Consider the following 15,104-nt stretch of genomic DNA (forward strand, 5'->3'; position numbering starts at 1 on the left):
GGGAAGTCAGTGACAGCGAATTTCATTTTTCGTGATGCCATGTTGAATATCACTTGTTGTTTAACAACATCATGCCTACATATTTTATGTTTTGCCTGAAAGTTCGTACTTCAAATCCAAAGCGGGCTGGAAGACGTAATGGTAGGACTGCGACCACTGGGCTTTGTGTTCGATTTGAGGAGACACGTTTTCATCCGTAAGAAGCTCCGGTTCTCGACGCGGATTAAAAACAACGTCGCCATCGGTGATTTTTAGAAATGGAATCACCACGCATTCCTAGCTAATTCTTTGTAATACATATACAGATATACGGATTGTCATTCCAGAAGGAATTACCATTTTAATGTTCACGAAGTGTGGTGAAATATGCGCGTTTATTTAAATATTTTCTCATATTCATACATTGTGAAACAGTTAGTCCATAGATTGAATTCTGCAGAGTTTGCTCAATCAAAATTTATTTCTATTTTGATATTATTTTTTTTTTTGAAAATATGAAATGGTATGGTTTGAGTTAGTTTCCTTATCAAGTTTCAATCAAATACATTACCCACTGCATACTGAGGAAACGAATTATATCTGCATAATCTGTTTTTAATATAGGTTTTTCTATTCATCAAAATTGCATATTATAAAGTAATCGTTGCATGTAATGTCTCGTGGATACCATATATACTCGTTTATAAGACAGATCCAACTAAGAATTGCATAGGCACGAATCTGCCGTGGCATAATGTGATACCAGATCTAGATTAGCACAGTTTGTTGATATTTATCACCAGAACAAACAACATAGAGCTTGATTTGCTGGCACATTATATGACTGTAGATCACGGTCTTTATTGTATGCAGTTTGCAACAGTCTTAACATCAGGTAGTGACGGCATTCATTTATCATCATTCGGCAGTGCTTTACTTATCAAAGGAAAACTTTTACATGTTTACCATCCTCAAATCGAAATCGTATGGATAAGCTATTTTGTGTCCAGAGGACTGTAGTGCTATTTTAAGATATTTTAAGACGGCTGACTTTCACATAGATATATAAAATATGTTCAAACCGGGCGTGACGGAAACTGCTTTACCCTCACTCTGGTTGTTCTTTCTTGCAATAAGCAATTCTCAATTTCTACAGCCCCATACACCCTTTTTAGGAATTTCCCTGTGTGTGTTACACAGACTCCATATAAGGCACACTAGTTTGCTACATTCTATGTTTCTTGAGATGCACTAGATGGCCGATGGGCCAAATGAGTTCGCCTTTACATGTGACTCATACATCTCACCTCGGTGAATTCGAGTCTCTCTGATCGACCCGTAATGTAATGTGAGAAACCTTTCCGTGAGTCTGTGGTTCTTCCTGGGGACTTCCTCATTATATACTGGCGGTCATGTATAACCTATCATATTCTGAAAAAATGGCGTTAAACCCACCAAAAACAGTTCATGACATTTAAAAAGGACTTATCGGCAGGGATTTTTAAAACATTGTTTTCTTATATTTTAGAGAAAATAAAATGTCGACTGAAAAAAATCAAACAATACGACCTTTTAAAAATGCAAAATTCGTTTTTATCTGAAACACCTCCATGATTCAAAGAGAACACAAAGTACTTATTCTCTACACGAGACAAATCCTCCCATTTTTATAAGTATTTTCGCAGCTGCTCTCCGAATTTGACAATTAAACAGAATTTATACTGATGGCTCAAAGGATGGTGAAAATGTTGCTACAACCTTCACTAGTGTAAACCACATTAAATATATTTGTATGTCTGATGGTGCGTCTTTACTTTCAGGAAAAATCAGGGCAAAAGACCTTGCTCTGAAAAGTATCGAAACCAACAATATTTTAAACTCTTTCATCTTCTCAGTTTCACCATCTGTAATACAGTCATTTCAGTAAGTTGGAAAACCCATTATTGACCAATGTCCTCATTGAACATACCAAGCCGTGTGCCTCTCACAATATCAGATACTGTTGGTTACCGAGTCATGTCAATATCAAAGGTAATGAGAGAGCAGACCGCTCTCTTTGCAACCATCTGACTTTAAAATACCATATACTGATTTTAAACCTATGCTCAGAACACTCTTATCTAGTATGTAGCAGGCATTATGGAATAATGCTGCCAACAACAAGCTTTGTTCGGTGCAACCCTCCTTACTCGAATGGTCCCCTCCAGCAGAATTATGCATAAGAACGAGATGGTCATTCCATGAATTAGAATCAGTCACACTTACATAACCTACTCCTACATACTGAAGTGGGAAGATCCACCCGAGTGCATTACTTGCAACGAACCATTTTACCGTAAAGCAGTTTGTAACAGATTGCAAACGACTTAAATTTACAATTTCTTGAAAGAAGTAAACAGTTATTCTAAAATATAGCTTTTGTGCCATCTCTTTGAGTATTTTTACCTCAACATATGTACAATCATTATGAATCTAATTATTCATTGACATACATAATTTACATTGCTTGTTGATCGGGAACCCTCATATATTACCCTCTCCATCTCATCATCTTGCACCGCTCCGGTCGCCTAATGGTTAGAGCGTCCGCCTCGGAAGCGGGAGGTCGTCGGTTCGAACCCCGGCCGAGACATACCAAAGACTTACAAAAATGGTACTAACAGCTACCTGGCTTGGCGCTCACTGTTAAGAGGTTAGTGTTAGGACTGGTCGGCCTGGTGTCAGGATAATGTGGCTGGGTGGGACATCATGCTACGTGTCTGCAGCATGATGCCCCAGTGCTGGACATCACTATAAACTGCCACACTGCACACATTGTAACGATATGACTGAAAAATTATTAAAAGCTACGTTAAAAATCTGAATCACACACACACACTCATCGTCTTGCTTATAATTGTTTGGTCTTATTATCGCTGGTCGATATTGAACCTGTAAATAATCAAACACAAAACAACAAGCAAGCAATCAATCATGACTCCTCCACCCGCAAATATAATCGTGCATCTTCGATAACAACGATTAAGTATAACAAAAATTCCTAAAGGACAACAGTAATGTGAATGATATTTAGAAAGATATGTGCCTATACATATATAAGACCATCTTTTTACCATTCCGATTGATAATTGGTGTGCAATTGTTATCTATATTTAATTTATATGGTGTGCTTGTCTTTCGTCCGTAATTGGGTGTTGTGGATGGAGTATTTGTATACTTGACTTTTGTCATGATTTTAAATCGGTCCGATCTCGTCAAGGGTCAAGTTGTTACGTATGGAATTATCCGGCACGTTATGCGGAAATCAGGCATCATACAGTTTACGTCTTCAACCTATCACCCCTGAAAGTCAAGGGGCTTTTGAAAAATATCACCAAACTTTGAAGAATATGATTTGGTCATATTACCTTAAAACATGAAAGATTGGGACGACGCTGTTTCCTTGTTGTTGTTTACTGTTAGGAAAATAGAATCTTTAGGTTTCAATCCTTTTGAACTAGCTTTTGGACATACTGTCCATGGACTATTGAAAAAATTAGAAGAGAAACTTCTTTCTTCCGAAGATAAAAAAATTAATCTTCACTGACTATGTTCTTGATTTCAAATACAAATTGTCAAAAGCTTGTGAAATAGCAAGAACTAATCTTCAATATAGGTTGTCAAGAATGAAATTAAGGTACGACAGAAATACAAAAGAAAGATTTCAGCCTAGTGATATAATTATGACTCACTTACCCATACCTCAAAATCCCGTTATAAATATGTGCTTGTGTTACATTTTTAGGACATGTAGAGGGACAGTGTGAAGTCAAACCTAGAGAAGTTAAGGTCTAGGATGTCTCTAAATTACATGTGGATATCTCACCTCTGTCTCCGTGGGATCGAGTCTCAGGTTCGGTCAATGTGGATAAGTTTGCCAGTAACTTTTCGTGAGTCGATTGTTCTTTCCGGGGTTTCCCCCGAGTTCTTCCTACACCATCTATACTGGCCGCCATGTATTGCATATCTTGTGCTGAAAAATGGAGTTAAACCCAACAACAACAACAACAACAACAACAACATCCTGTACATATCCATATAAAGCAACTGATAAGATTTTGAGGTATGGCTGGATTTTACCGTTGATTTTGCTCCAATTTTTCCATAAATGATAAACCCCTGGCCAATTTACTGAGGAAGAAAACCAAGTTTCGTTGTTCCCTTTAATACTGGCTTTGCAACATTTTTAAGTGTATGTTAGTTCCGCTACTTCTCCGATTGTTGTGTTCAGCGAACATAACCCCCTTATTTTCATTAATAAAATGAGGAACAACATTATAGATTGTTAGGATGGAGACTGATGTTGCTGGAATACAACATTGATATTGGGCACATCAAGTGAAAGAATAATCTGATTCCAGACGCACTTTCACGTGAACTATTTTGCTTTATTTTTGTATACATGTGTCATTCAAAGGACATAATGCTATGCAATTATATATATATATATATATATATATATATATATATATATATATATATATATATATATATATATATATGTGTGTGTGTGTGTGTGTGTGTGTGTGTAGGAAATCTTTGTTGTATAAATCTTCCTTTCTTTCTTTTCTCTAGTACGTTAAATTTTATGATTATAGATTGCAAGGGTGTCACATTTTGGGGAAAATTTGCTGTTGCTTCATGCTACATGTAGACACGTATCTTATAGTTAATTCTTAATTAAGAGCACCTGGGATCATGTCAATGCGTAATTTGTAATATTACGACTTTAGACCGATTCTGGACATAAGAAACTGCCTGTCTATTGTTTAACAACTAAGCAAAGACCTGTCCGTGGTCACTTCAAAGTGAATTCTACCACCAGGACGACCAGGTAGAGACTCGTGTTTCTTTTTTGCAATCATTCAGTGAAGTCACGACCGGCTTTGAACGAGTTTGTGCTTTTGGGATCCAGAAACCCGTTATAAACAAGTAATTGATAAATTACCCAAGGGCAGTTTTCAAAGAGACCAGACCGTATCCAATAAAAACAGAGAATCAAATCTAAGGCGGAGTCTAAATAAGCAACCACCTATGTTCCGACCAAATCCATTTTCAATCAGTATTTGTGTGAACCTCGCCATGGGCAGATCATAGAGAAGTTGAGAGGCAGTACTCCGAGTAGCCGAAGCTGTGCGCTCGTTAACAGCCGGAAAGGAATTCTAGGGAAATTCTAGGTTTGGACTTGAGGACCAAGGTTTCTTGAAGTAACATAACTTCGCCCGAATTTATCTTACTTTCATAACTAGGTGTTGTAAGATTGATTCATTATTATGTACACTGTATTTATTAGAAATTGATTCTTCCATGTGTAGCTCAATTATCAACATATCGTAACGTAACGTATAGCTAATTATTAACATGCAAGATTAACGTATGTAGATTGTTAGACTGAAATCAAAGTGGATGGTGTAATTTGCTACTATGTTGCATCGTAATGCATAACTGAATTTATTAGTGAACTGTGTTAAAACTTGTACTTGCTTTAGTAGTATACGAATATACAGATTGTGAATTACGCAGAGTTAGTCATGGCTGGACTTGTGCACATATAATTAGGTATTTGTTTATTTGTATGTGTCTTTTATAATTCGTAGGGTAGGAAATGCAGATGGTTGCTGTTGATAGTTTACTATATCGAGAAGTTAACAATTAGGGATGTGTATACATCTATTAGAAGTCGTCGATAATATTGTTATTGTTATTGCACAATTATTATAGAACAAAGCGTGTATGGAATGTTTAGATGTGAGTTCGTGAGTCGACCTGATAATGTATTCGCCATTATTCTGAAGAATGGTCTGTGACAGTGTGTTTAATTTTCCTGAGATTATAGCATGTTGACAAGATTATACGTCCCTTCTAATTCCACTGGAAGCTTTCCGAGTGGGTGTAGAGTCTACATCCGAGGACTGGAGAGAGGAAAGACACGTGTAGAGCACGTGGTATGTGTTAGTGTGACGTCAGCTGTTTGTGTCGAGGCGCATTACCGGAAGTTAGCACGTGATCAACAGTACAGGAATAGTCGGAAGGACAGATCTGGAAGTGCTAGGAGAGCACGTAGACAGGGGTACCGGAAGTACCAAAAGAGGAACAAGAGATGGACAAATGAATAACACAGGCAACATTGAAGGGAAACACTCTCACTTAGGACGTTTAATTCATATGATGAGATATATGGCAAATGTGAATAGGTCAGTTACTCTATTTGTTCAAAACAAATTGTGATTGGGAAATCTGTCTATGAAATTGTTGAATTAATTTAAGATATTTTATTAAATTGTTATACCATTCACCTTGAGTTATTTATACACTTAGACCGTCAGCATTGCTGACTGGGGACTCCGAGCTATTTAAACTGTAATTGACCACCTTCTCCAGCATTAGAAATAATACCGTGGGGGAGGGGTACGTGGCAAAGGGTCATTTTTAAGCGCATTGTACCTTTAATGGGAGTAAATGTTACTGCGACCTTTTCACCTTGTAAACAGTAAAATAAATCTGATTAGTTTGATACGATTTCAGGTCAGGTCATGGGTTTCCTTCCAGAATAACCATGTGGCCCAATTTTTGATTGGTTAGCTGTTGAAGGACCAGGGCCCGGTATCACTAAACAGCTTAAGTGTGCTTTTCGACTCAAATTTTGAGATTTTCCTCAATATTTGAGATTTTTCTCAAATCCGGTTTCACAATGAACAAATGAGAAAAATCTAAACTCAAAGTTGAGAACTGTCCTCATTTATCTGAGGTTATGGTTATGCTCCCTCAAGTGGAGACGCTCAAATATGGCGCTTGAACGACGTTATCGTCGACGTCATCAAAGGATTCGATTAGAAAGGAGAATTATAAGGGACAGAGGTAACCCAATGGACGTCGATGACACTGTTTTGTTCGCTCGCTATAGATTTACCAGACTTACCATTTTATTCATCTTAAATACTGTTACTGAAAAACTTGATTCGGCTTTTACGAAGCGGAGCATGGCGTTACCACCCCTCCACAAGGTGCTTGTGGCCTTACGCTTTTTCGCCACTGGTGCTCACTTCAGGCTCATCGGAGAGTCGTTGGGTGTGAGTGTAGCCAGTGTAAGCAGATGCATATTTGAAGTGGCAAGAGCATTAGTAAGACAGGCAAAGAAGTTCATAGAATTTCCCAGACATGAGGCAGCATCAGTTGTCAAGTAGGGGTTTTACAGGATTTCTGGTAAGGTATTTTCCATTTATTTAATTTTACTCAAAATATTTTCAACAAAAAAAAAAATTCGTGTTGATTATTAGCAGCATCCGCTCCTTATACGTCATATGGCCATGACCCCTAGTAAAAACAGCTGATGATGTCGGATAATGAAGTGCCGTCAAACATGCGGCCAGCGGGATGATTTTAAATGGCTCGTCAGAGCTCTAACAGTTATATAGTCGTTGCTTTTGAGTATTCTGCTGCACCTCTCGGCATCAAGAATAAAAAAAAAAACCAGTGACCAATGGTATAAAATAGGTTGGACATTACCGTGATAGAGTTTGCACAGAAAGAAACAATGCCTATTATTTATTCATAGTTATTACTACGAAGTCTGCAATATGTGTTATTCGGTTACAAAGTAAACGAGTTGACTGTAGGTAGGACTGTGGCTCTTTCATAATATACTTTTAGCAAATTGTCATTAAAAAATAAATTATGTTACTAAGTTTATATGGGCTTGACGGAATTGTTGTTAAATTTATTATTAGTAATTAAATTAATTATTTATAAAATGTCAACATAGGATCCCGGATAATGAAAAATTCCTAACACTTACACCAGAATAGAAACACTACATGTATACAAACATACAAGCGACACATTGTCCTTCTCTCTCTCTCTCTCTCTCTCTCTCTCTCTCTCTCTCTCTCTCTCTGTGTGTGTATGTGTGTGTGTGTGTGTGTGTGTGTGTGTGTGTATGTTTAACAAATTTGTAATACAACATTTATTCAATTTGGTGGAGTAAATCACATTTGTTGCTTGAAAGTTGCATTAATATGTATCTTTAATACACCACATTTTATATTACATGCAGACATTTGGGACAAATAACAAAGACAAATTAAAGATAAATAATTATAGTTTATTTCAAAAATTGAGTAATATAATGTAAGGCATTCATTAATGATGTATCATAACACAATTTCATTTGCTAAAGGATATCTTATAGATTTTGATTAACTATACCAGTGAAGAGAATATAGTAGATAATCATAGCTGTTCATAGAAGTGAACAGGCATGATTATATGTATACTAAAATGTCAAAATCAAGATGAAATTGGTCACTTTAACAACAGGAATTCAAATTCAAATTCACATATACAATGTACATGAAAAGGTAGGCTAATTATCAATAAACATAGGGTAAAGAATTTAGTACTTAATGCTTTCAATATGATTTAATCCATTATATTATTTGAGTTGGCTATCATTATGCAACAATTGACCCATTTTCTGAACTTTAAATTTATCATGTAGATTAACAGAATTCATATTTTTTTAAAAATTTTATATTAAACAAGAAAGTGACAACAAAAAAAATTTATTGCAGCATATAATGGATGTCCATAATATCAAATACTTTAAAAATAAATTATTGATTTTAATTACAGGATTTCCAAATGTTATAGGGGCAGTAGATGGCACATTCATCAGGATTCAGGCCCCAAGTTCAAATGAACAGGATTATGTAAACAGAAAAGGATTTCATTCACTAAATGTACAGGTAATTAATAAAGGAGAAACATAGAGTGTGAGAGACACTTGGCCTCAAAATTTACAAACATTATAATTGAAACTGCAATTGTCAATATATTAAACTAATAGGGGAAACTGAGAAATACACATAAAACATGGAAATATAATGTATATACTGTAATAAAGTTTGTGTTATCATCTAAAACACATTATTTATTGGATTACAGGTACATTAAAAATGTAATATTTGTTATTATGTACACGTCAAATTTGTGAATTTAAAGTGTAAATAAAGGACAATTAAAATAAATATTAATATAACCTTGTATGTGCGATTTTAAACTTAATATATTACTTTTCAGATGACCTGTGACTACAGATTCCAAATAACAAACTGTGTAGCAAAGTGGCCAGGCTCTGTTCATGACTCAAGGATGTTCCGGGAAAGTAAACTATGTACTGCATTTGAAAATGGTAATCGATGTGCATGGATTATATATATATATATATATATATATATATATATATATATATATATATAATTATTTGTGCACAAAAATCATTTCATAATATTGTTTTATTTTTAAGTTAATTTTTACCAAATTACTGGTGGTTATGATGTAGGTATAAGTTCAAAAGCACAGTTCATCAAACTAAAGTATTATTTCTTTATGTCATGTTGAATCTAGCCTTATATATGGATCATTATTTCCTGGACACAGAATATATCTAGATGATTTTGGATTATATAAATCATTGATCATAGGTATGGTGGTTGTATAATATGTAATATAATATGTAAACTTATTGAGAAGATGTCATTCAAAATTACAATAATTTATCCTATCAAGAGGAAACAAAAATTATTTTTACCTATAATACATGTTACTAATACAATATGTTTTTTTTTATATGATGATAATTTTAGGTGATAAAATTTAATTTTGATCAAATTTACCTTTTAATATCAAATATTACATTTCAATTTTCAGTAAAATAACTGATACTATATATCTGATATATAATTACTAATATTTTCAGGTAAATATGACGGATTTCTACTTGGTGACTGGCTATCCTTGTCGGAACTTCCTTATGACACCATAGAATGCAGCTACCACAACTGCACAGAAGAAGTACAGTGATGCCTTATGTAGAGCTAGAGTCGTTATAGAACAAACATTTGGCATCCTAAAGAGGCGTTTCCCATGTTTGCATAATGGAATGAGAGTTTCTCCTGATAAAGCTACCTAATACACATTGACCTGTGTTGTTCTTCATAACATAGGCATATACAAGGGGGACATCATTCCAGCTGATGATTTAATTGCAGATAATGAAGAAATATTTAATATTAATGATCCAGGGGATGGAAATGCTTTGCGTGATTATATATGCAGGACAGATTTTTCATGAATTATTTTCTTTTAATTCATTACCTAATTTAACTCTTTTATTATAGGTTTATTATTATATAATTGAAGACAATTCAGTATAAATATATGCAAAAAGCAAAAAAGACATTATCACATTTATAACATACAGATGCACCGAAGACAATTATTAGATTATTTATTGTTCATTGAAACACATCCGAGTTGCTTGTTGAAGGAGAATTTCCTTTTTTAAAACAAGAATTTCATTTTTAAGGCTTAAATTTGCATCCAGTTTTATAAACATTTCTTTCCCCTTCTGTAATTTAATAATTTCCAAATCTAGTTTTATAATCTCTTTTTCAAGCTTTATGGTTTCCCATTCAATTTTTTTGTTCTCCAGTTTTAAGTTCTCCTCTTCCACATCTGCATATTTATATGTTGTTTTAAATCTTTTGTTTCCTTGACGTACTGATACGATGGACACTGAATCTGGAAAGAAAATAATGTTGATGTGAATGAATGGAAACATATGAATAGGATTTTAATTTTTTTTATTAATATGTGTGTTTAAAGGTAAATCAATATAGGACATAACAATTAGGTCAGATTATTTACCCACTCCCACTGCATCAAATAAGGTAGTTGAAATATGGTGGGAAATTTATGTAATATTCTAATAAAATAATTCTTGAAAAAAACATAATATTACCCATTTATTACCATGATTGTGAAGTTAGTGTAATTATAATGTCCATATGTTTCATAATTATATACCAACATTCATTGAAATAATGAAAATCTGCTTCATATAGATTATAATAATATTTAAAACTATACTATGATAGAAACATACTGATATTGAATATTGTGGATGAATATCTTTTAGTGTCCTTGAGCTTTGGTAAGGGTGTGGTATAGAAGCAAACTTAATTTGCAAAAATCTTAATTTTATAACATTTTAGATTTCGTAATATTTTGAAACATTTGCTAAATATTTTTGTTAGTATAGTATCAGTTTTGATTTTTTAATCAATGGTAAAACAGTAAACATTTATTAGTTTTACCTGATGATAATGATTGATTGCTTGGTCCTGGCAATGGTTCAGATGTTACCTGCATGCCAGAACATTTAATTTTTCCCACCTCCTCCTCAAGATTTTCCACTGAAAGAAAAAGATGGATAAAAAATGTATTTAAAATCAATATTCTCTTGAAAAAATGACTATGATATGAAAATATTAATTTTTATTAGATGTCATAATTTATGCAATTTATTTACAATTGCTATACATGATTTAATTATTTTCATAATGGACAAATACTATAATTAATATAATTAATTTGATGACAGATTATGATCATTACAATTGTATTTCACAATATGATGATACTATAATAAATATAATTCTTATGTCTGATAAATTGTATTCACATTTTCTATTTAAATCTCATCACTTGTTAATAATGGTATAAATACATGTAGTATGTACCAAATAGTATTGATTTTATCAGTGACTGTTAATTAATTAAATTAATTTTTTAACTTTTCTCACGAGTGGAACATAAGAATATAAATGGAAATTGTAATATGTTATAGTAATTATGATATAATTACCATATATATGGATGTGCACTGAACATATAGTTTACCTTCCGTATCTAGACATGCATACAGACCACACATTTGTGGCCTTCCACCAAGTTGCTCCAAAAGAAGCTGTTGGCTTAGTGGTGGATCACTAGGTTTTGGCCCTCCTCCAGTTTGTGGCATTTTAATTCCATCTAGCCTCTCTTTGGCTAAAAATTATATAATGAATAAGTTATTTGAAATTACGGACTATCTAACCAAAACAGTATTTCAGGACTTGAAAAATTTAATGATAAAATTCAATTTTAATTATTTTTTTTACAAAGATATTGTAATAATTGTCTGAACCAACACTCCTTAATGCAAAAGTGATGTACTATATACTGTCAGTAAAGTAGATTGATCATTTTTTTAAAATATGTTTTGGAGGGTGAATTACAGTAATTGGTGAGAACAAAATATTAATTTTTTGCAGAATCATTGTAACATGCATATACCCAATACAACCCCTAAGTAGTTAAATAAAAATTAATTACTTAAATTGTATGCACCATTAAAGTCCATAACATTAGATGTGTAATAAATATGTTCTGGTTCAATAAATTCATTCCATAATATTGGTTTTGCTCTTAATTTTTTATGTTCAATTACCTCTTTGCTTTATGTTGTCATATTGCTTTCTGCACTGACGTACAGTTCTTGGCTCTGAGGAAATGCTTAAAGAGGGAACAAAATTTATTACGATATTGACCTTAAGTTGTATCTGGATTGATTATTTAAAGTACTTATAAATGTTACAATAACTATGATTATATTTTCATGATGTAATTGTAATAAATGAATAGTCGAATATATAATCATGAATAATAATCAATGGCAAATTTTTAAATTAAAAATTCTAGATAATTTTACTTTATGATTCAAGTAATACAGTAACATCTCTTGAAAGACCAATCCTTCTACCAGTGAAATATGATCACTCGAGACAGGTGTTATCTCTTAACAAGCTATTACTTACTATATAATTATTTAATCTTTTCATCAAGAATATGATTTTCCATGACAGGCGGTCTCACATAGCAATGGTCATAATATACAGGTTTTACTGTATTAATATTGGCAACTCTTGTACAGATAAAATAACATTTTAAAAAATATGATCTATTGTTAATTGAATAATATGGTATAGTAACATCCTACAATATGGCCGGTCAATTGGTATTGAATTATTCAAGGCTTGATGTAATTTTCTGCAAATTGTCAACTTTTGTATGCTTATCATTTGTAAACTGGATGGCCATGAGTTATTAATTTAGCTTTACTAGTTTTAATTATTGTAAATGCTTGAATTGCTAATGAGTATGCTAAGTTAAAAATGCACAGATGAATTGCACTATTTCAAAACAAGTCAATACCCATGTGCTCACATATAATCTGTATATCCTTAAAATCAATATTACATGTATTTTTCATTATAACACCTTGTTTTTTTTAAATTAAAGTCGATGATATGTGTCCCTATCCACGACAAATACAGAAAAAGATGAATATGGCGATACCGTAGAACCCGCGATATCACAGGAAGCAATTACACTGTTAATTTTAGTAATTGACGTACGTAACTGATACCCATTTTCGAGTCAACACATACACATACATCTGGTAATATCATAATTTAGTCAATTATAGTAAGTTTCAATAAGCGATAAATTATATCGAGTTTTTAAAATGTTGGAATAATCCTTACGCATTAACAGCATCTGCAACTTCAACCCAGGCCCGTTCCTTGTCATAGTGTGTAACTCCACCCACCGCACCATAACCTTTTAGTTTTCCAAAAAGAACCTTTTCCCTTTCTAAAACACTCTGAACAAGTAAAAATTTTTCCTTTTCGTTCCAATTCCCTGATCTTTTCATATTTTCTTTGTGCTCCATAACTGACATCTACCTAGAACAAGAAAACTCAAAGCAGACGACAATAATACTTACAGTTAGCGAGAGTTAGCACGCTAATCCATGGTGATGATCATATGCGTAACTTCCAAGGTAGAGAGTCTTCCGGTGTGGTCGCTTAAGATTGTAATAACCAATCTCAAACTTTGTCCTTAGCAGAGGATCCTCAAGTGTTGATATGAGGAAGCATAGTGAAACGGTACCTGAGAAAAATCTCAGCTCGACAAAAACTCAACAGATCTGAGGTATAGAATTTCCTCAAACTTAAGATGTTTAGTGAAATCGGGGCCTGATCTTGCTGACAAGTTAGAATGATCTAGAAATCAGTATTCGACCCTCATTGTACTTCTGAAATTGCATCTTAGTTTTCTTATATAAGGAATGTTTACCTGAGAATTAATTTTTCATGCATGTATATCTTAAACATCAGTCGTAGTAGATCATTTAGACGTATTCGATTATTATTTCAGAGGATGTATTTCAATTATATCTTGGAATTACAAGGTGTTCATACAGTTAATGACTAAGTAAACGTTTTGGAATTACTGTCAATTCTTTTAAAGACATATTGGATTATATCATTGTGATACATCAAGACTGTTAGCACACCTAGCTAAACAAACTATTGGCTCATCAGCACAATAGAATGGACATCATTTGGAACAGCACTGAAACTCGTTTCTCATACTCGATACATTTTTACTTGTGATATAAGTTTTAGGGATATTTAGAATTTCACTCAACATACTGTTAAGTTATTTTTAATTTTTAACTTTGTTTTCTCGGGAAATAAATTTTTTGTTGAACTTTATCAAACTTGTTGGCTTTCACTCTTTTTGTTACATAGTTAAGAACATAAGAGTCGTAACAGTAAAAATAACTAATTTTATTATTCGGTACGTTTAGTTGTACCTGTCCTAAACAGTGAGCACGTAAACAATTTAATGCAATCTGGCTGTAGTAACTCTGGTTTAACCAATCTTAAGAACTCGAAAATATTAAACAATCAGGACTGGACCTGAAACTTTTACATCTACAACCACAGGACAAGAGTGAACTAACACAGCTATTACATGAATATGAGTACTTGTTTCTCGATGTTCCTACACAAATAAAATCTACCATTATGCTGAGATTGTAGATTGTACGCCTGTGACACAACATTCCTACAGGATGAATACTCTCTTGCAGGAATGTCTCAAAAAAAGAAATTCACTATTTGCTGAAGAATGATTTCATAGAACCATGTAAAAGTAACTAGAGTTCACCATGTATTCTTGTGCCTAAGCCAGATTATACATTCTGCATGTGTACCGACTATATAAAAGTTGACAGTGACACCAAAGCAGTTTCATTTCCAATGCCAAGAATAGATGACCACATTGACAAAATTGGAAATGCAAAATATGTCACCAAGTTTAAATTCTATAAGGATTGACTAATTCCACTCAAG

At 33.3% G+C, this 15,104-nt stretch overlaps 1 protein-coding gene across 1 annotated transcript; it reads right to left on the reverse strand.

Annotated features, from left to right (window-relative positions):
* Nucleotides 1-10,291: 10,291 nt before the first annotated feature.
* Nucleotides 10,292-12,360, reverse strand: LOC149796534 (uncharacterized). Its single transcript, XM_089961227.1, has 3 exons — nucleotides 11,761-12,360; nucleotides 11,175-11,273; nucleotides 10,292-10,599 (listed from the first exon to the last, which is right to left on the reverse strand). Exons 1-3 carry the CDS (start codon nucleotides 11,879-11,881, stop codon nucleotides 10,307-10,309), a joined length of 513 nt encoding a protein of 170 aa, XP_089817353.1. The 5' UTR covers nucleotides 11,882-12,360; the 3' UTR covers nucleotides 10,292-10,306.
* Between the last annotated feature and the right edge of the window lie 2,744 nt (nucleotides 12,361-15,104).

Source organism: Sinohyriopsis cumingii, chromosome 6, assembly GCF_028554795.1.
Source record: "Sinohyriopsis cumingii isolate HCF-2022 chromosome 6, ASM2855479v2, whole genome shotgun sequence".
Lineage (NCBI taxonomy): Eukaryota > Metazoa > Mollusca > Bivalvia > Unionida > Unionidae > Sinohyriopsis > Sinohyriopsis cumingii.

What these genes read in the sequence shown, in the direction of transcription:
- LOC149796534 (XM_089961227.1), bottom strand. Translation starts at nt 11,881, where the DNA reads ATGCCACAAACTGGAGGAGGGCCAAAACCTAGTGATCCACCACTAAGC. An exon ending in TGCATGTCTAGATACGGAAG is followed by an intron (nt 11,274 to 11,760) that starts GTAAACTATATG and finishes TTTTTCTTTCAG; the next exon opens with TGGAAAATCTTGAGGAGGAG. An exon ending in CAATCAATCATTATCATCAG is followed by an intron (nt 10,600 to 11,174) that starts GTAAAACTAATA and finishes TTTTCTTTCCAG; the next exon opens with ATTCAGTGTCCATCGTATCA.